This window comes from Eurosta solidaginis, chromosome 3, assembly GCF_040869045.1.
Source record: "Eurosta solidaginis isolate ZX-2024a chromosome 3, ASM4086904v1, whole genome shotgun sequence".
Classification (NCBI taxonomy): Eukaryota; Metazoa; Arthropoda; class Insecta; order Diptera; family Tephritidae; genus Eurosta; species Eurosta solidaginis.
Genome location: NC_090321.1, coordinates 174,655,905 through 174,678,259, shown reverse-complemented (window position 1 = coordinate 174,678,259; position 22,355 = coordinate 174,655,905). Strand labels below are relative to the sequence as shown.

The window sequence follows — 22,355 nt, the reverse complement described above, 5'->3', positions numbered from 1 at the left end:
GCGCGGGGAGAATATAAATGTGAAACCGATTCGGAGGAAATTAAGGGGCAGTTCTAACCCTTTGGAGCTGAATGATTCACTGTAAGCTAAAAATTACTTTTTTCAGCACTTTTGGATAACAAGTTCATTTTTTTCAATTAGCTTTCGCCAATATTACAGCCTAAGCAAGCCGGCATTTTAATATTTGCTAGATATTCTTACCAACTCCTTGCCACCATTGAAGCAAAAATTTGGAGTTCCACCAATTGTAAAGTTGAGTACATGTCTTCGTTTTTCGCGTAGGGAAAATGCGTTGGAAAGGAATATGAAGTGAGTCTTAGCCAATCTTGTTTCAGTGAGGTGCGCAACATTTTGGAACCGTTGCTTTGTCCACTATGGATAACTTGGCCGACTGATACGTTGTCATAAAAAAATAGAATTTACATACTTATCAATACAGGAATTTCACTTTTTTCCACTCAGCTTCCGATTGTGCATTATTTATTGATTTATTTCTAATAATAATAAAATATATATAATTATAAAAGTATCAAATTTCAAAACAAAACATCTACATTTTGTTTTCCTCTCGTTCACCTGTAAAATATAAGTGAACAAATTTGGGTTTCCCCGCTGTTCATTTCGCCCGAACAAAGAGTTGCCGATAAGGCGAAATCTTTTTCGAACACGAAAAATTGTTTCGCCACCCTCTGCGATAGGGTGAACGAAAACTGTGAATATTTTCGGGTGAAAATAAAACTCGCGATAAGGGTGAATGTTTAATTTCCGTCTATAGCGATCGATTAATAACGCACTAGTTTTGTATTACACACACTAGTTAGATCCATAATTTTTTTTAATGAGTTTGACAGCTTCATATGAAGTGTGGCACAAAAATTGGGTTTCTACCACGGCATGTATACGCCATTTGTTTTTTTCCAAATAATCAATTCGAAATTGAAATAGGAAAAAAAAAATAAATAAAAAAAAATAGAAATAGGAAAGCGACCTGATGAATTCGTTTTTGAAACATGCGAAACATCACCAAACAATGAATAAAAGTATCTATTGCCCCTATTAAGGTGTACAACTTAACTCTCTTTCAGTTGAAAATTTGCAATTTGGTATTATAGATTAAAACTGAAACTGTCAATAAAATTTTTTGTTGAAATTGTCTAATCGCACAACTTTCAGTGACATTACCGTTTACAACTCTGTGCTAGTGCGGTTGTAAAAGACCTCAAAATCTGACAACTGGTTACTAGCAGTTGTCACCGAACATTTTCACAGTTGCATGGCTGAATTATATGGTTGGTTCATTTCATCAGCTGATATTATTTTTTTCATTGCATGGGCATAGGGATTGTCAAAAGAAGATGGAGAATGCAAAATGTAACCAACACTTGGACAAAACGCGTTTAAAGTTTTTGCTTAGCTTGACTCTGTGTAGCGGCCGGCCGTTGTGAACGAATTTTGTAATTAAAATTTATGTAACTTCCCGATAAGCTACAAGCTTGAAGCTTGGAATATAGTTCAGAACCCGATGACAATGCAATAATAAGGAAAAAACTCCGGTAGTGGAGCATGGATCGAAATATTTCAAATCCGATTTGGCTTTAAATGCGATTTGTGAAAAAACTATGAAAGATAGAAAACTGCGGGTTGTTCAATTGGAAAGAGCGTAAATTTCCTTTAAGAATCACTCAAAAAGCGAACAACAGTATTTTCGCACAAAAGGGTCCCTTTATGATTCCAGGTCACATATAATTTCGTCAATTTTGGTTATTATATAATAAATATTTGTGTGTAAATGTCTGCTATTCTTATTTAATGTATTTCGAATGCGAACGATATAAACAAAGTCGTGAAAAATACATCGTTTGACCTGGTACTCTGTTTGCGCAGCTAGTGGCTATCTAAAACAATCGGTTTGTGAGTGCGGTTGTTTTACTGAAAATAACAATTTATATATCTTATGTAATACCAGTTTTGCACAGAAACTTAATGGAATCACAATTTTGTTTGTTAAAATAATTAATTTTTCCTTTTCATGCGGCCATTTCGCACCCGCCACAGCCCCCAAATTTATTATGCTTCTTACAAATGTATTTAAAATGTGCCTTCATGTGCCTATTTCTTTTAATACATATAATCATTTGTTGAAAAAATAAGATTTTGCTTTTATTTTGGTGTTTTTCTCTCTTTCGTAAATTATTTAAAATCAGATATTTTTGATTTTCATTTGTTACATTGACGAAACTCCAAACGAAATCGCCTAGATTTTTGACTTCATTAGGCATTCAATACCCACAAACATTCTCTGCGCGCTCATAACTTAGGTTTCCGATATGAGCCCGAAAAATGTGAAAATCTGAGCTACAGAAATATGATCACGTAGGATTCTTTTATGACTCCAATTCGACGAAATTTTGGGCAAACGAAAATTATTAAGTCAGTCAGGAAGAAAATTATAAAATTTTCATATGAGACATTTGATTTGAAATACAAATTCCGTGCGCATCTTGCGCAACCAATATAAAAGTCGCTTATCAAATATCAACAGAAGACAGCTGTTCTATCAATCAATTAAAACTTACAGCTGCGCTGCCATTTGGTGTATGGTAGCAACGGCCGGTAATGCAGTGCAAATATTCACCATAGTACAAATAGATTTCTTTGTGTGCTCACAATGTTTATTTAAACAAATTATTTTAATAAAATATAGCTAAACAAAAGCACTACGACCAAAATTGTCCAAAGCTCGCGAATAGCCCGAATCTCCATCTTTACAACCAAAACTTTATTTATAGATTTGGATTCGAAATAAGAGCGAAAAGGGGGCCGTACAAAAAACAGCAATTAAACATAATATATATTGTAACGAATCTATAGTATTTCTGCTTATTTGCAACCTGCTAACGTTCAAATCACTAAACTGTTGAATAAATAACTCCAATATTCAATAATGCAAAATATTCTTTACAATAACGCTTCTACTTCTCAACAGATAGCGTGCTTAAATCAAACTGATTCCTGATTACTCAGCTTTAACCCCTTTTATACTCTGTGATGTCTCGTTCGCATACTTCTAGGCGTTTCTATCTTCTAGAATCTACTACTTGTTTACCAGCTATAAACTCATCAGCTATAACTACAGATGCACAATTATAGCTTCTCGCATAGCCATATGCGCGTGTATATGTGAGTGATACTTCCACCGATGATTGCCTACTTTTGGAGTTATCTCAGATATATGCATGTGTTTGCGCGTTTCTCTCCGCTGCTTGTATGGACATATGTGTAGACATAATGATTAATTTGTTTACGTACATACAAGCGTGGCAGCTTGCTTTATTGTTGTTGTGGCTTTATTTACTTAGTATCAGATTAGTGATGTGAGTATCACTTAGTGTCACTAATATTCGTCACAATATGATATTTCAAACGGCAATGAAAAGGGTTGTTGTTTTTGTTATAATCTGCCTTCCTGTTTCTATTTTGCATTCGCATGGACGCATTTCCTCTTATTGTAGGTGGAAGTCTTTGCATGTTATCGATGTAAGTATTTTGGACATCTTGTGATTGCAACCACCGCCACAGCAAACATTCGGAGTCGAAAAAGTGTCATAAAATACACCTAAATCAGAGCGCTTAGACTAACCATGGCCTCATTTCAGAGCCGGAAATTAGTGTATTTCCCTTCTTACAATGGTCGTCCGATATCAGCCTTATTTCATACATTATGTTATCCTAAATAGGAGCACGATCAGACTGCTATTACGCTTCTTACTTCTTATATGACTGTTTTCGGAGTTATTTCTATGCATTATATAAAGGACCAGGGTGGATTTTTGATCCCAGGCAATAAAAATGGGCTAGAATATTGGGAAGCCTTGGTGGAAAGTACGATATTTGAAATGGAACCCCTTAAAGGTGGGGCACACTGACATCAGCGTTAATCTAAGACACATGGAGGTTCGACACTAATTGGGGTACACCGCGGAGACAATTTGTTGCTGTAATCAAAAACGTCCAAAATACTTACAAACAATATTTTTATGCGGGTAATTCAGGAATTATTAGGCGAATCTTCCATGCAAGAAAAAGTGTCCATACTAAATTAGAACGAAAATTTTTTCCGAATTAAAATATGAATATCTACTCTGAAATTCCTTTGTTTTTTTTTTAACGCTCCTAGCATAAGGTTCAAATTTTTCATCATATCCGAGTCATAAAAGACGTACATATATATAGATCATATTTCTGAGGCTCATATTTTTCACATATTTCGGACTGATATATGATCAATTTCATATCAAAACCTATAAAAAGGCACATTTTGAACCCGACACCCTCAGATTTTGATGAAATTTTGCATACAGGTACACTTTACCTATACAAACACAACCTCATTTTTACAAATTGCTTTTTTTGAAAAATTGTGGGCGTGGAAAGGTGTCTAAAGTTGTGAAAAATTACGGTAATAGGTACTTTTAAGCTTTGATAACTACGGAACGGCTCAGCCGATTTCAAAGATCTTGATACCATTGGAAAGGTATTCGAATCAGCTTTCGAAAATATACACTGTAAAAAAATTTTATTACATTGAACAATTTTTTGTTTCAAAAATAAAATTTTAAACTTGGAAAACAATTCAAATGCCAAGTGTTTTAAAATAAAATATATTTTTATTAGAAAAGTCTATTTAATATATATAACATATCCAAAAACTAAAATGGCGTTTTTTTCTTTTTTTTTATAAAATTTTTTAAGTAAGTTCATCTCTATATTTTGATATCATAGTACTTTGAGCTGTGATAACTACGATTTCCAAGATCTTGGTACCATTAGAAAGGTATTCAAATAGGCTTTTGAAAACGTATACTGTAAGAATTTTTATTTATATTTTGCTGATAATAGGTACTTTTAAGCTGTGATAACTACCGAACGGCTCAGCCGATTTCAAAGATCTTGATACCAGAAATGTATTCGAATCAGCTTTCGAAAATATACACTGTAAAAAAATTGTATTACATTGAACAATTTTTTGTTTCAAAAATAAAATTTTAAACTTGGAAAACAATTCAAATGCCAAGTGTTTTAAAATAAAATATATTTTTATTAGAAAGGTCTATTTAATATATATAACATCTCCAAAAACTAAAATGGCGTTTTTTTCTTTTTTTTTTATAAAATTTTTTAAGTAAATTCATCTCTATATTTTATATCATAGTACGTTTGAGCTGTGTTAACTACGGAATGGCTCAACCGATTTCCAAGGTCTTTGTACCATTAGAAAGGTATTCAAATAGGCTTTTGAAAACGTATACTGTAAGAATTTTTATTTTGCTGAAATCCCTTTTTTTTAGTTTTTTTAAAACTAAACTTGAAAAAAATTACAAAGATCAAGCATTTAAAAACAAACAAAAAATGATTTTTCAGTAAACGATTTCGATAGGCGATTAGAATACCTTTCCAGTGGTACCAAGATCTTTGAAATTGGTGGAGTTATTCCGTAGTTATCACAGCTCCAAAGTACCTATTACCATAATTTTTCACAACTTTGACACCTTGCCACGCCCACAATTTTTCAAAAATGCAATTTCTAAAAATGAGGTTGTGTTTGTATATGTAAAGTGTACCTGTGTATACAAAATGTCATCAAAATCTGAGGGTGTCGGGTTCAATGCATATCGGTTTTCATATGAAATCATCATATATAAGAAAAATTAAGTAAACGAGAACTGTCGTTGAAAATTTTCAAAAGTTTGCAAGGGTGCATTTTAGTAATACAAACTTATATCGTTTTCTTTTCTGGCAAAAGTGTTAAGTTTTTTGTACGCCGCGCAAGGGTTGTAAATATATTTTGTTCTATTCTCAAAAGCAGGTAACGCCTTTACGGGGTATTTCGTCCTTTGTGAAAATTGTTGCCTGTTCACAACGCAAAAGCGTTACACTTTTACTCTGCATAAAATGGCGGTGTCGCAGTGCAACTCTGCTAAACCAGCTGATCGTGACAATTTATTTTCGTAACTTCACAAATTTTTAGCGAAGAAAATTGAAATGAAGGAAATCGTTGCTAATGAATTTTTATTATCATTGACAGTGCGTTTGTGAAAATCAGCTAATACGGGGTAGCCATTTATGTTCTTTGCATGCACTATAAATGTTGAACATTTACTTAGGCAAAAACTTATTTCAGAAAAGAAAACGCTATTAGTGTAGAACCGAGTCCTTATAGCCATCAGCACGCCAAGATGATGGATATGCGCGAGATATTTAGCGTCTATAAACTATAGCAAAATATAAACATGAATACACGACAAAACTTGCTTCTACAAAGAACAAGGACCAAGTTGCTTAATAATTGACTCTTTTACTGCTTAATATCCATGTAAGTGGAGGAAAACATATCTCGATATTTCTTCACTCACTAAATGAAACTTAATATGAAAACATTAGCCTTTGGAAAACTTTTATTATTTCTAACAGTTCGTAGACCTAAGTATTCCGTTCGCTAAGTCACAAAGGCCCCCCTACCCAACAGTATTTTCGAAACAATATGATGACATTAAAATGGATCGAAACTATTTCACTTTTAAAAAGCTATATCTACATGCAGATATGTATGTGAAAAAAAAAAAAATTTTTAATTTGTTGGTAGGCCTTTTGTCCATTATTCTAATGCTATGTATTTTCGAATTTACGTACGAATATTTAAGAAAAACTATATATCAATTGTTACAAACAAGTCGAAGCGTAATGAAAAGTCGGTTAGTCGTATATTTTTTAAGTATTGCATTTATTTTAAATACACTAGTTGTATAAATTTATGTATGTACATTTTAAAGAAGAAAAGTGCCAGATTTCAATTTTCGTTATTTATTTGTTCACAGGACTCGCAAATCGCACATAAAGCCCGCTTCCTGAAACGTAACAAACGTGCTGCTTGCATACAAGCCGAACAACTAACGCGTCTTCAGAAGATTAGGACAACATCGACAGTAGGTAATCCTACAGCTGCTTTAACAAATTCCGATGGACTGAGATCCAGTGGTGTTGGCAGCAACAGCACTCCAGATGAAGCTTTATCATCTGTCAACGTCAATAATAACAACCCATCAACCGTTGGTGCCGATCCATCATGGAATTGGAATAAACGACCGCCAGAGCGTTTGGGTAGCATAGTGGTTGGAAGTGGAGCTGAAAAGTATTTTGTAAATGATCGGGATGAAATAAAATTTAATGCATCTGGACGACAAGTGATCACAATTAATAAGAATCTGCAACTATTCAAATGGGACTCAGTACGTCGCGCGAAAATGGTGAGTTATTAAATAGTAGTATGTTAAAAAAGATGAAGAAAAATAAATAACAGAGCATTACTAAACATTTTATAAAAAAAGTGAATAAACTAGAATGTATGTATGTACTCGGGTGAAACCGAAAATATTCCTGTTACCGTATGTGTCGCATTACAGCATGCATTGCCATATGCTTGCATGGCAAACAAACGTTTTCATTCGTTTCGTGCTAAGTCAGTTAGAAGCTTTTTAAGTATACCATCGTGATATAGTGGTAGCGTTCTACGCTCACCGCACCGAAGGATATAGCTTTTAAAACAAGTTTTTTTTTTCAATTGGAACAATTAGGGTTCGTCCCTACCCGGCAGTTGGTTGGCAAACACTCCCTAGTGTATTTCTGCCATAAAAAGCTTCTCAGCTAGAATTTACTGCCTGCAGATGCCGTTCGGAGTCGGTTTTAACATCCCGTCGTGCATACTTTTCGCTCTAAATTTAGATGTCTAATTTTGAAAATAAAAAAATTGTTTATATTATATTTTATTTTTATAGTAAATGGATACATAGGTATAAAATATACTTCGCGCAAGACATGTGGGTAATGGCAGGTGCTTGGCCGAGCTGTAAACTTGTGCAATCGTTTAAAAATTTAAGTCATTGATTTAAGAATGCTGTTTCTTCATTCATTCATTAATTCCTTGGTAAGGAATGTGGCTTAAAGGTAACCCATTCTTCATTCAATAGTGGATGAAAAGACTGCACTCCTGAACTCATTCGAAGAAAGAATGAAGTAATTGAATGAACAGAATAAGCATTCAAATGAATGCAGCCTTTGCTGAGTGCATGGCGGAACGATACAAGGTGGCAGCATGGTGACATACCTACAAACATAAATAAAAATTTCATGTACTTTGTTTTTGTAAATTCGATGGACAAATGTCAATATCGTACTGCGCCCGAAGTTGATGTATCAAATCAAATAAAAAAAGTTTATAATCAGCTGTCCCATGCTGCCACCTTGTATCGTTGCGCCATGGCTGAGTGTGAACACACTTCTAGGACCAATCAATTATGAAAAATGTCGTACATGGACAAAACCCGCTCAAATATCACCTGGTTGCACCACTTCAAAATATCAACACACAAATTTAATTATTGTCGGTGATGACCAGTTTTTTCGTTATTTAAATGGTAATAAAGCACAAAGAAATTAAATGAAAAAGTATTTTTATTAAAATTTTTCCAAAAAATTTAATAATAAAAAAAGCAAATGACAAATATTTCAACATCCCTGTTCCGAGAATTGTCATCGTTCTAAATAAGTGTTGCCAATGGACCATATAAAAAAACCTACATTTGAACGTCCTCAGTTGGTGATTAATCAATTGAAGAAAAGGCAATTCATTATAAAAGCTCGTAAGTTCTTTCATATATACTTCTTAGCGGTATATTGTCTAATACTGTATCTATACTGGTTTGCTGGTTTGCAAATTGCAATAGCAATATACTATTGTTCTCTATTTTCTAAGAAAATTATTCTTCTAAACACAATAATTTGTAATTACAGTCAATTAACGTAGTCTCTATAGGTAGTTGTGGCTTTTTTGATAGCAAAGAAAATTGACTTTGAATACAAATCTGCTCAAGTACATATATCTTCAACTTAAGTATGAGGTAAGAATCATTTCAAAGGAGTGTTTATGCCCCTACAACCTACTAAAGGATTTTGCATCACTGATTTCGCTTATCTTTTAGCCAATCGGGATATACATTTTTTTTTTTTAATTGGCATCTTTTTCGGGAAATTTGCTTTTTTAACAACTTAGGACAATTTTATTTGAATTCGTTATTAAGACTGTGTGCGAGTTTGCCTAAATTTTAGGTACCTAAACTAATATTCCACTGGAACTTTCCAGCACTGTAATAATTTAGGAAAAAGCTGTCAAAACTGTGCGAGTTGATTTGAAAACCTAAATTGTTTATTTCTGCTAAGAAAATAACAATACGGGAAATTTGGTATTTTCGATGCGTTTTCACGCTTAAAAAGAACAGAGGTCAATTATGGTCCGCGGTAAGTACCTATCCCAAGATAGCAGTTCAAGAAAATGCAGTGGCTCCGTTTTATAAGGCTTTTTTCCGGACATAGTGGAGCACGTGCACAATAACCTTTTCCACAATCTCCAGTTCAATACTGTGATGCAGGCATGCTTAACGAACGAAACGATATCATTTCGTTACGATAATCAACGCTAATAAACGAAACGAAGTCACTTCGTTAAGCATGCCTGCTGTGATGTTGGTACGCCTCCAATAACTTCTTTAGGCCAATTAGTGCACTTGGCTGCCAAATATGTTCAGATTGCGGTCCATATTTGAGAAAGATCCAATTCTTGTGTCGCCAACATCAGATTGAACAAAATTGAGCTCACCATCACGTACAATCGATCGGACCTTAACCCTCTATAACTCATCACCTCCAAAAAATTTTATTTCAATTAAATCGGATAGATTCGTGAATAAAAAGTCGGTTTATTTCTAAATTTATTTTGTATGGATACTATTATAAAAAGGGGAGTGTAGCCGACAGGCAACAATGAGCAACAGTGGAAAGAAAGTTATCAGAAAAGTTAGCGATTAGGAAAGGTGGAAATTTCTTTCTATTGGAACTTTCGCGTATGCTTCGTTCAAGGAGTCCGCAAAGGGACGTATTTTAAAGATTCTGTCAACGTCAGGGTGGCTCCTTGGAAGACATTTGCTATTGTCATTGAAATGAAGATTTTGTCGTATCTTTTCAAATTTGTTACAAGACATAAGCTATGGAATTGGAGTTATGCCTAGGATGGAACTCCAATGGTTGGTTACCCTGGGTAGCTGGACAAGTGACATACGATATACGACACCATTAAACTGTCGGATTTCTATCTCAGATACTCTAAAATTATTGTTTAGATCTTTCTGTGCAAATACAGGGTTGTCTCATCCAACATTGTTTTTATAAGTTCTGGTCGAAATAAGTAAAGAAAGAACTGAATGGGAGCCTCAAGCTCCAAGATATCAGATGTCAATGAATCGTTTCCAGTAAACGAGGCTTTAAACACATTTTCTTCCAAAGTAACGGTAGCTTTTCAGTTTTTTGTCGCTTTGATGGAGGAGCTGAAGTACTTGTGATCTATGACCGAAATGGGCGACCTCTACCGCTTCTTTATGAATGGAGTTACGGTCGTCATCGTTCACGTACTCTATTAATTCATCCACATCAAATTCGCCTTCAAAAGAGTCTTCATTCAGCTCTCCGAAATCCGAGATCAAATCTGGGTCGAAATCAGGGTCAGCCAAACTATTATCATCAAAGTCGAGACCATCTTCACTTGCGTAATCATCATGGAGGGCGCAGGCGATTTCGCTGTCAGTAAGAGATCGTAGTCGACGAGACATCCTAAACAAAAACAAATAATAAGTAACGGAGTCACGGTTTTCATTCAAGATATTTCCTCTTTTCACATAATGTAGCCTACAAGCAACAAACACTAAACACCACGCACTGACAAAATACTGAGGATATATCTAAAACAAATAGTGTCACAATAAACTCTGAACTCTTACCTTATATATTTTTACAAAAAATTTCCACAATATCCTCAAAAACAATTTTTTTGATATTATTTATATGTAGCACTTGCACAGTGTATAAAATTTACCACTTCACTGACAATATCACTTACTTTGAAAATTCTAACGGTACTTTATGAGCAAACACATGTTTCGTAGAAAGAATGAAACGTAGACTACAGTCTACAATGCTTGACAAAACGAAAAAATAATTACTGCGTGAATTTACGAAGGTTAAATGGTATGTTGCCTGTGGTCTACAGTATGTTACAGAGGGTTAATCGCAGCAGGGATCATCGCTCTATGATCTATGATTTACTTAAATTGAATGGACAAGGGCAATTTATTTGCATATGCAATATTGAAAAATCAATATTTTGGTTTTTGAAATTTGACATTTGAATTTAGGTTGAAAAAGTATGCTCATAAGAATTCAAAATTTTTATTTTGCACTGCCTGTTCGATAGTTTCCAGTGATTTCGATTTTTTCTCTATTTAAGTAGAAATTTGGGTCAACACAGCCTTAGGCTGTGTGTGAGTTTGCCTGAATTGCTAGCTAATACACAAAAAACCTAAATCACTTGAAACTGTCGGTAAGGCAGTGCAAAATAAAAATTTAGAATTTTTATGAGCATACTTTTTTATTTATTTTTGTCGATATGCGCTTTTGCCGTTCATGTACCGTATTGTTCGGTGCACGATGGCTGGTGCTTTAGTTGGTGTGGCGACTGGGCTTCCAATATAGTGTGCTGCTGTTGGCGGAGTCTTCAAATGGTTTCTGGTGGATGCTGGATTTAAAAGACTGCAAAATGAGGATCATCACAATCGTCTCACAATGACGAGCCATGTGGACCTAGAATGTTAGTGAGATATAGTTGGCATGCCGAGTGTAAGCAATATCGTGGTGGACATTCCTCTCCACTAGCTGGTAAAAAGTGGCTAACTTCCCCGGACCCGCTTTCTTGTTTTCTATCCAGAGGTTATTTACCTGTCATGGATCGTAGTGCTCCCTACTCTGTGCATGCATAAATATTGCAAACGGGAAAAATGTAAAATTTTCTTATCGTTTTCCTAGCATAAAAAATAGTTTAGGTTGTCTATTTAACTCGCACAGTTCTGACAGCTTTTTACCTAAATTATTGCAGTACTGGAAAGATCCAATGGAATATTAGTTTAGGTACCTAAAATTTAGCCGAACTCACTTTTTTGAACAGTTTTAAAGAGTTAAATTTCGCAATTGGATTCTTATAACTGGCAGTCATGCGCATCCGTTGATACCACTTTCGGCCAATTTTCCGCATGAACAATAAATGGCCTAAACATTCTTAAATGAGTAGAAAATATAGTAACGCCCGGACGCCGCCGCCGCCGATTTGTGTCCTTTTTCGTATATCTATATGAATAACACATCTCCCTATTATGTCCAGTTTTCAGTGAAAGTTTCAACTGCAGTTGAAATTGAGTTCAGTTTACTTTGGCCACATCCATTGAATTTTACTGTTCATCCCAGTTTAAGTGGCCAATTATTATTTTTTATTTTTAGTCAATGTTATCAGTAATGTAAACTCCCCTTTTGCATCGGCGTTAGGTGGCACTGTTATGCTGGAAAAACAGTTTCCGTTATGGTTATCTATTAACTGTACTCTAATTTTTTCAAAGCGGGTAAATGTTTTACCCTCTTCTGATCGATGAAAATACCCGCTTCCCTTTTTAACGTACATCTTCCATCTTTTTCTATTTACTTCACCTGATGTTTCCATCAAGCTCAAATCGCTTTTATCAACTAGGTAACTTATTTTGTTTCCCAGCTCACACAAAACCAATATCAAAAAAAAGATAATTTGAAAAAAGGCCTTAGAAAAATATGTTTATTTTTATATACATACATTTACATGTTTAAGCCACATTCGTTTTTCTTTTTTCAGTCACATTCACAAGTAACCCAACGTAAGCACAAACAGTTCCAACGTTTCACACAAAAATGGTTGACAGAACATGTAAGCGACCAATTGCAAAAGCAATGCAACGATTGGCTACTCGGCAAAACTGTGCCAAATAGTAATAGTATAAATTGGGCTTTGAGAACAAAACTAATACCACAAAATGATATTAAACGTACACCATATCGCATTTATAACCGATACAAGGTGACATTTAGCGGCAGCGCTGCGAATAGCAACAACAGCGGTGGTGGCAACTTCGGTGGTGCTGGTAGTGGTAATATAGGTAATGCGTTGGCAGCGGAGTCTGCACCATCGTCATTAACAACCACAATTATAACGGCTCCCGCAACCACTTCATCAACTCACTATAATAGTAGTGGCCCGCCATCATCATCATCAAATATTTCTACATCATTAGCAGCAGTTTGTGCAGCCACAACTCTTGCCAGTGAACATGGTGGTAGTAGTGGCTCTTCAAGTGTCACTGCAATCACAACAATAACATCGCCTTCAGCAACGGATGCATCTAAATTGACCACCACCACTACCATTAGCAGTAGCAGCGGCAGCGCTATTAACAGCAATAATAGACAATTAGAAAGTTGAAGAAAACGACATACAAATGAGAGCGGAAAATATTCCTACATCGATTAATTTTCTATAAAGTATGTGAAGATATGTTTAATTGTCTGCAAATAATTGAAAAAGAAGACACTCATGTACATAGCTTTTTACGGCTCTCAATCAATCGATTGGTGCCCAGTTTTCGTATATAGTTTTGCAACTTAAGCGCATATAACAAAAAATTAAAAAAAAAAAAAAAAAAAAAAATTAAAGCCCGTTAAGGCATTAAGAAATACACAATTTTGCATATAAGAATTTTATTATTTGTTTGTGCTTTTTTTGCTAATTTATTTTCGAAACAATATGGCTGCTTCTTTATAATTAGCATTAGAAAAAGAGTGTGAAAAGAATGTAATATGTGTTATTAGTTTTTGCAAGTATACCCTGCTAAATATAAGTAAAGCGTCGGAAAACACTAAAGCATCAAAATTTCGTTTAGGGCATTTTTTCACTCAATAAAACTCTAAATTTAAGTTAAAGCATCTTAGGTTCTTTTAATTCAGGATAAACACATACTAGCTGCTGGAAGTTTGAAGCAACAAGTTTATAGATTTAGTACCAACAATTTGATAAATTACATATTTATGAAAAAAGGGCAATTCATTCCTTTGCTTTTATTGACATCTTAACATGACAAATACTGCTTGTTTGAGTATCGAGTAGTTTTTTCTTCAATTTCTGCGCCGAACCTTAATGCCCACCATTTCTCTTATATTTTCATAAGGTTTCAGATCAAACGAGAGGGTTGCGTGGAACTTTGCAAAACTTTTTCACAGCAATTTTTCTCCACATGACCTAGTATAATGTTCTTAAGAATGTTTTTGCTACGAAACGGTTCATGCATTGAAAATTCCCCACGAACATTCCCAAACCATGACATTTTCTTCACCGTCTTCAACTTGTCATAAAATACATTGAAATATTTCATACTGAACTTTTATTCGTAAGAAAGTTAGGCACTTCACCCGTTCGTAGTAATTTACTAAATGGGGAGTATACAAACCCAATTACTTTGCAATAATACCTGTAGAAATAAAAGAATATATTTTTCACCATAAATCCAGTATGCTAAGGTGTATTGGCACCACTGGGTACTAGCTCAAGGGGTTGTGTAGCCTCACCTTCGAGCGGCGAATTCCGTTTCACTAACAAACGAGGCTCTGGCGAACCCAAACTCCTTATGGAACTTGATGGTGAGGTAGCGAGGGATAGCCTGAAGGTTTAATGTGGCTATATAAATCGACCGAGATGGTCGGGCTAGTACCTTAATGGCGCTGTGTTACCGGACCGTACCGGATCCGTATCTGGCAAAGGACCATCACATCGATAACACTCCCCAAGGCCTTCGGGGAGTAACCTTATCGCTACAACAAAAGCTCGATTGTCATGCGAATAAATAGCCTGTTGGGCGCTTCAGACATTATAGAATTCCACTAAGATTGTCAGTTTTTAATTTACACAGTTCAAAGAAGTGGTCAAAGCCGCATATGCGACAAAAAAAAGTCTGAACAGACGCTCATAGAGTTGTGCTTACGCCATCCACAACGTACATTTAGCGTCGTGGTTAATCTGGATATTGTGAGCTGGAGGTAAAAATGTAATATTCATTGATTAGGCCTGGACCTAAACTTTCCCATTCCAGATCAGAACACGCAAAAATAATTTTCGAAATTTTCTATCAAATTTGTGAGTTAGAATGGAAAAAATACATATATATGTATTATATATATATATATATATATATATGTATATTTTTCAAGTTTCCAGTAACTAATTTATGTTCTTCCTTAATATAGCCAAGCGAACAATCTACAGCTTCTACTTGGAATTTTATTAAATCAAATATGTCAGACGGAGTTTTGTGCTTTAGTGTTGTTCGAAACTGCATATACCATGCTTTTACAACAAAAATTTAATTCGCAGGACTTTTTTACTGCATTCGGTGTAGTTACATATAAATATACTACGTACTAAGTTAAAGAGCAGCTTCTAATATTTCCTTTCATAATAGTTTTTTGTAAGGTTTATTTAAGAACATTGATTAGAATGTACATTAAGAATTACAATAAAAATAATTACATTCAAAATCATACTAATCACTCACCAAGTAAAATCATCTGTATTTGTATGTATATATCCATATGCATATATCTAATATGTGTGTAATTAAATGATTTTAATGAAAAGCCAGAGTGCGTACATATATGTATTTGTACATTTTGTATGTATATATAGCGTTTCGTATATATGTAGTTTATAAAACAGTGCATTAATCTATTTATTGGCGTTTAAAATTTACAAATAAGCAATTAGATGTTTAAATCATTAGAACACAAGCAGTGTTGAAAAATAGATTTGCATATTAAAGTTAAGTCTGTAAGTATATTATATACATACATATATATATTTATATGAAAGAGATGAAATAATATATTCACCTCTAACTACGCATACACTTTTATGTTTGCTTGTAAATAGAAAATTAAATTCTTATAAAAGCTGTTTGCAACAGTGTGCATACATACATACAACTCGGTAGCGAAAATTTAAGCAACATTATAAGGAAATGTGTAAAATATATTATAAATTTAATGAATAAAAAATAAGCATTTCATTTTTAGCTGTATCAATTCTTATTAAGAGTTATTGTGAATAAAATTATTTTGTAACGATAACGAAAAACAAAATTTAAAAAAATACACACAATGGATATATATAACGAAATTAAAATTAAAAATAAACGCCCACATTTTAATTATTTCAGAAAAATAACAAATGTGTTTTTTTAATTTATGGATGCAATCATGGCACAATTATTAAAGCACTCCACGGAGCTGTGGTAAACTAATGAAATGTATACAAAGGCAAAGCATTCCGCCTGAATTCTTTTGCTCGTTCACGCACTACTGTCAATTGAGTCCATTTTTAAAAATGGCTGGGAGTCAATTCGAAGTTTGCCGTGGAAGTTACGAAAATTCGATATTCTCATGCTATGTGCGTACGCAATGCACACACTTGAGTTTAACCTTGTAATACATTTTTTATTTCTCTGACTTGATGTATCTATTGCAAAAAGGCGGTACAACAAAAAAAAAATAATAAGACAAAGGAAAATACGCTCGTTTTCGGTGTATGGAGTGCCCAAGTCATCATTGGAGTATCTCCACGATGCAAGTGAGTTAATACCACACTTTCACTATATCGGCTGCCTTAGACTTAGGTTAGGTTAGGCTGACATCTTGTGTATAAACACAAGCGGGCGAAACGGGAGGATCCCTTAAAGAATTGTAACCTCTGCCGGTGCGGGTAAGCTTTGGTCTACCGTAAATTCCCTATCGAACGCTACTAAGGACAACGACAAAATAAAAATGCGCGACAGCTTTCTGCCGACAATATGTAATGCATTCTATGGTTGACAAATCTAGACGGCGCGCAGTATGATATATCATCAACCTGCTGATATAAAATCACGATTGGAATAAATAATTAATTTTTCTAGCTCTACTCACCAACTAACGCTTTTACATAAAAATAAATATATTATCTAATATATCTAATATCTAATCTAATATCTAATCTAATATATATTATAAATGGGAAAGTTTGGATGTTAAGATGTTTGGATGTTTGGATGTTTAGATGTTTGGATGTTTGGATGTTTGTCCAGACGTTTGTCTTTGTGACTCAATAACGCAAGAACGGCTGGACCGATTTGGATGAAATTTTGCACACATATAGCCAATAGTCTAGAAAGATCTACTAGCTATATATTTTTCAAAAGGGGCGTGGTCCCCGCCCCCTAGGAACAGTTATAATTTAATTATTATATTTTTTCGTCTGCGACTGAATCACGCCAGAATGGCTACACGGATTTTGATGAAATTTGGGACACAGACAGTAGTCTACTAGAGAAATTTTTTTCGACCATGGAAAGAGGGGTGGGGGTCCCACGACCCTTCGAGAAATTATTTTTCATAATTTTTACACATAACTTTACGTATACTGGCCTTCACCAATATCACAGACTCAAGGGGTCAAATAAGTCGAGGGCTTACAAAGTAAGCAGTGACACCCTCCGCCCGCCCCCCTTTATCTCCCCCTCTGGTGTAAAATCCATAAATTGTTATAACTCAATCTAAATTTTCTCCTAAATCAATAGTTTTTGGTATCTGGTACATACAGAACGAGATCTAGGCAATTTTGGAGGAACGATCAGTGGTCCTCTCCTCTACTCCCGCCATCGGCCCTCCATCAATTGTTTTTATTAGCAGCTTTTATTAGCTTTACCTGTATGTTTCTATCTAACTTTTTATTCGCTCCAATGCGCCTGCTGCCTTATTAACATGGTTTTATAATTAGCTTCACCTTATTTGTAATCCCGTAAGGGTCATATCGAGACCCTTCCGGGATCATTTCTGGATGGTTTTCGGGATCGGTCCGGGATTACGCCGGGGTAATTTCGGGACTTTTTCGGGACTATTTCGGGATCATTTTGGGACCCTTCCAGGATCATTTCTGTATAGTTTACGGGATCCGTCCGGGATCCCGTCGGGGTTATTTTGGAACATTTTCGAGACTATTCCGGAATCATTTTGGGACTATTTCGCGATCATTTGGGGACCCTTCCGGCATCATTTCTGGATGGTTTTCGGGATCCGTGCGGGATCTCGTCGGGGTCATATGGGGACTTTTTCGGGATCATTTGAGGGCTCTTCCGGCATAATTTCTGGATGGTTTTCGTGATCCGTCCGGGATATCGTCGGGGTCATTTGGGGACTTTTTCGGGATTATTTGGGGGCTCTTCCGGCATCATTTCTGGATGGTTTTCGGGATCCGTCCGGGATCTCGTCGGGGTCATTTGGGGACTTTTTCGGGATCATTTTGGGGCTCATCCGGCATCATTTCTGGATGGTTTTCGGGATCCGTCCGGGATCCCGTCGGGGTCATTTCGGGACTTTTTCGCGACTAATACGGGATCATTTGGGAACCCTTTCGGCATCATTTCTGGATGGTTTTCGGGATCCGTCCGGGATCCCGTCGGGGTCATTTCGGGACTTTTTCGCGACTAATACGGGATCATTTGGGAACCCTTTCGGCATCATTTCTGGATGGTATTCGGGATCCGTCCGGGATCCCATTAGGGTCATTTCGGGACTATTAGGGGATCATTTGGGAACCTTTCCGGCATCATTTCTGGATAATTTTCGGGATCCGTCCGGGATGCCGACGAGGTCATTTCGGGACTATTTCGCGATCATTTGGTATACCTACCGGCATCATTTCTGGATGGTTTTTGGGATTCGTCCGGGATCCCGTCGTGGTCCTTTCGGGACTTTTTTTCGACTAATACGGGATCATTTGCGGACCCTTTCGGCATCATTTCTGGATAGTTGTCGGGATCCCGTCACGGCCATTTCGGGACTATTAGGGGATCATTTGAGGACCTTTCCGGCATCATTTCTGTATTGTTTTCGGAATCCTTTCGGGATCCTGTCAGGGTCATTTTGGGACTTTTTTGGGGCTAATACGGGATCATTTGGGGATCCTCTAGGGGTCGTTTCGTGACTTTTTCTGTTTTATTTCGGGATCATTTGGGGACCCTTCCGGCATAATTTCTTGATGGTTTGCCGGATCCATCAGGGTCATTTGGGGACCATTTTGGGATCATTTGGGGACCCTTCCGAGATCATTTCTGGATCCGTCCGGGATGCCGTAGGAGCCATTTCGGGATTTTTTGTTACTTTTCCGGGATAGTTTTTGGACCCTTCCGGGATCATTTCTGGATCTGTGCGTGATCCCATCTGGGTCATTTCCGGACTATTTCGGGATCATTTTGGGATCCTTCCGGAATCATTTCTCCCTCGGAGCCATTTCGGAACCTTTTCTGGAGTATGTCGGGGTCATATGGGGACGTTTTCGGGATCATTTGGGGCTCTTCCGGCATCATTTCTAGATGGTTTTCGGGATCCGTGCGGGATCTCGTCGGGGTCATTTGGGGACTTTTTCGGGATCATTTGGGGGCTCTTCCGGCATCATTTCTGGATGGTTTTCGGGATCCGTCCGGCATGTCGTCGGGGTCATTTGGGGACTTTTTCGGGATCATTTGGGGGCTCTTCCGGCATCATTTCTGGATGGTTTTCGGGATCCGTCCGGGATCCCATCAGGGTAATTTCGGGACTATTAGGGGATCATTTGTGGACCTTTCCGGCATCATTTCTGGATAATTTTTGGTATCCGTCCGGGATGCCGACGAGGTCATTTCGGGATTATTTCGGGTTCATTTGGGATACCTACCGGCATCATTTCTGGATGGTTTTTGGGATTCGTCCGGGATCCCGTCGGGGTCATTTCGGGACTTTTTCTCGACTAATACGGGATCATTTGCGGGCCCTTTCGGCATCATTTCTAGATAGTTGTCGGGATCCTTTCCGGGTCCCATCAGGGTCATTTCGGGACTTTTTCGGCATCATTTAAGATTGGTTTTCAGGATTCGTCCGGTATCCGTCAGGGTAATTTCTGGACTTTTCCCAGACTATTTCGGGATAATTTTGGGAGCCTCCCAAGATCATTTCTGGATGGATTTCGGGATCTGTCCGGGATGCCGTCAGGGTCATTTGGGACTATTAGGTGATCATTTGAGGACCTTTTCGGCATCACTTCTGGATGGTTTTCGGTATCCGCTCAGAATCCCGTCGGAATTATTGCGGGACTTTTTCGGGATCATTTGGTGTCCCTTCCGGCATCATTTCTGGCTGGTTTTTGGGATTCGTCCGGCATCCCGCCGGGTTCATTTCGGGACTTTTTCGGGATCATTTAGAGATGGCTTTCAGGATTCGTCCGGGAACCCGTCATCGTAATTTCTGAACTTTTCCGAGACTATTTCGGGATAATTTTGGGACCTTCCCAAGATCATTTCTGGATGGATTTTGGGATCAGTCCGGGATGCCGTCAGGGTCATTTTGGTATTAGGTGATCATTTGAGGACCTTTCCGGCATCAGTTCTGGATGGTTATCGGTATCCGATCAGGATCCCCTCGGAATCATTGCGGGACTTTTTCGGGATCATTGGATGGATTTCGGGATCTGTCCGGGATCCCGTCAGGGTCATTTAGGGGTGCGTTCGAGATCCCGTCAGGGTCATTTCGGGACTTCTTCGGGAATATATCGGGATCATTTCTGGATTGTTTATGGGATCCGTCCATGACCCCTTAAGGGTCATTTCGGGACTATTAGGTGATCATTTGAGGACCTTTCCGGCGTCACTTCTGGATGATTTTCGGTATCCGTTCGGGATCCCGTCGGAATCAATGCGGGACTTTTACGGAATCATTTGGGATTCCTTCCGGCATCATTTCTGGATGGTTTTCGGGATTTGTCCGGGATCCCGTCGGGGTTATTTCGGGACCTTTTCGGGGCTAATACGGGATCATTTGGGGATCCTCTAGGGGTCGTTTCGTGACTTTTTCTGTATTATTTCGGGATCATTTTGCGACCCTTTCGGCATAATTTCTTGATGGTTTGCCGGATCCATCAGGGTCATTTCGGGACCATTTTGGGATCATTTGGGGACCCTTCCGAGATCATTTCTGCATCCGTCTGGGATGCCGTAGGAGCCATTTCGGGATTTTTTGTTACTTTTCCGGGATAGTTTTTGCACCCTTCCGGGATCATTTCTGGATCTGTGCGGGATCCCATCTGGGTCAATTCCGGACTATTTCGGGATCATTTTGGAATCCTTCCGGAATCATTTCTGTATGGTTTTCGCGATCCATCGTGGATCCCCTCGGAGCCATTTCGGAACTTTTTCTGGAGTTAGTCGGGATAATTTAGGGACCCTTCCTGGATATTTTCTGGATGGTTTCTGAGATCCGTCCGGGAGCCCGTCAGGGTAATTTCGGAACTTTTTCGGGACTATTTCGGGATCAATTTGGTACCCTTCAGGCATCATTTCTGTGTGGTTATCTGGATAAGTCTAGAATCGTGTCGTTGTCATTTCGGGTTTTTTTGGGACTACTTCGGGAACTTTTGGAAACACTTCCGGGACGTTTCTGGATGGTTTTCGGGATCCGTCCGCGATAGCGTCGGGGTCTTTTCGTGGCTTTTTCTGGATAATTTCGTTATCATTTTGGGATCCTATCAGGTTATCAGCTCATAAAGTTCTTTTTTTTACTCAATTACAAAAATAAAATGCATTAGACAGAAAAAAAATATTAAACAGATAACTTTATAAGTAGGCTAACGTGAATAGCCCACATATTTCATTTTCTCCTTGCGGACGGGGCCGCGGGTAAAGGCTAGTATATTATAAATGGCAAAGTTTGGATGTTTGGATGTTTAGATGTTTGGATGTTTGTCCAGACGTTTGTCTTAGTGACTCAATCACGCAAGAACGGCTGGACGGATTTGCATGAAATTTGGCATGCATATAGCCAATAGTCTAGAAGGATCTACTAGCTATATAGTTTTCAAAAGGGGCGTGGTCTCCGCCCCCTAGCAACAGTTATAATTTAATTATTATATTTTTTTGTTTTTGCGACTGAATCACGCCAGAACGGCTTCACGGATTTTGATGAAATTTGGGACAGAGATAATAGGCTACTGGCGAAATTTTTTTCGAACATGGAAAGGGGGAAGGGGGTTCCACGACCCCTTCGAATAATTACTTTTTAACAATTTTTACACATTATAACTTTACGTATACTGACCTTCACCAATATTACAAACTCAATGGGTGAAATAAGTCGAGGGCTTACAAAGTGAGCAGTGATACACACCCCCCCCCTTTATCACCCCTCTGGTGTAAAATCTATAAATTGTTATAACTCAATATAAATTTTCTCCTAAATGAATAGTTTTTGGTATCTGGCACATACAGTTTCTAATTAGCTTCTCCTTATTT

The 22,355-nt window shown here is 37.2% G+C and overlaps 1 protein-coding gene across 1 annotated transcript in view; it reads left to right on the top strand.

Annotated features, from left to right (window-relative positions):
- Sin3A (SIN3 transcription regulator family member A) overlaps positions 1-13,711 on the top strand; it is a 127,872-nt gene extending 114,161 nt beyond the window's left edge. Inside the window, 2 exon segments of the mRNA XM_067773904.1 lie at positions 6,876-7,304; positions 12,815-13,711. Coding sequence (XP_067630005.1) covers positions 6,876-7,304; positions 12,815-13,438 — 1,053 coding nt within the window. The 3' untranslated portion in view covers positions 13,439-13,711.
- The last annotated feature ends 8,644 nt before the right edge of the window (positions 13,712-22,355 follow it).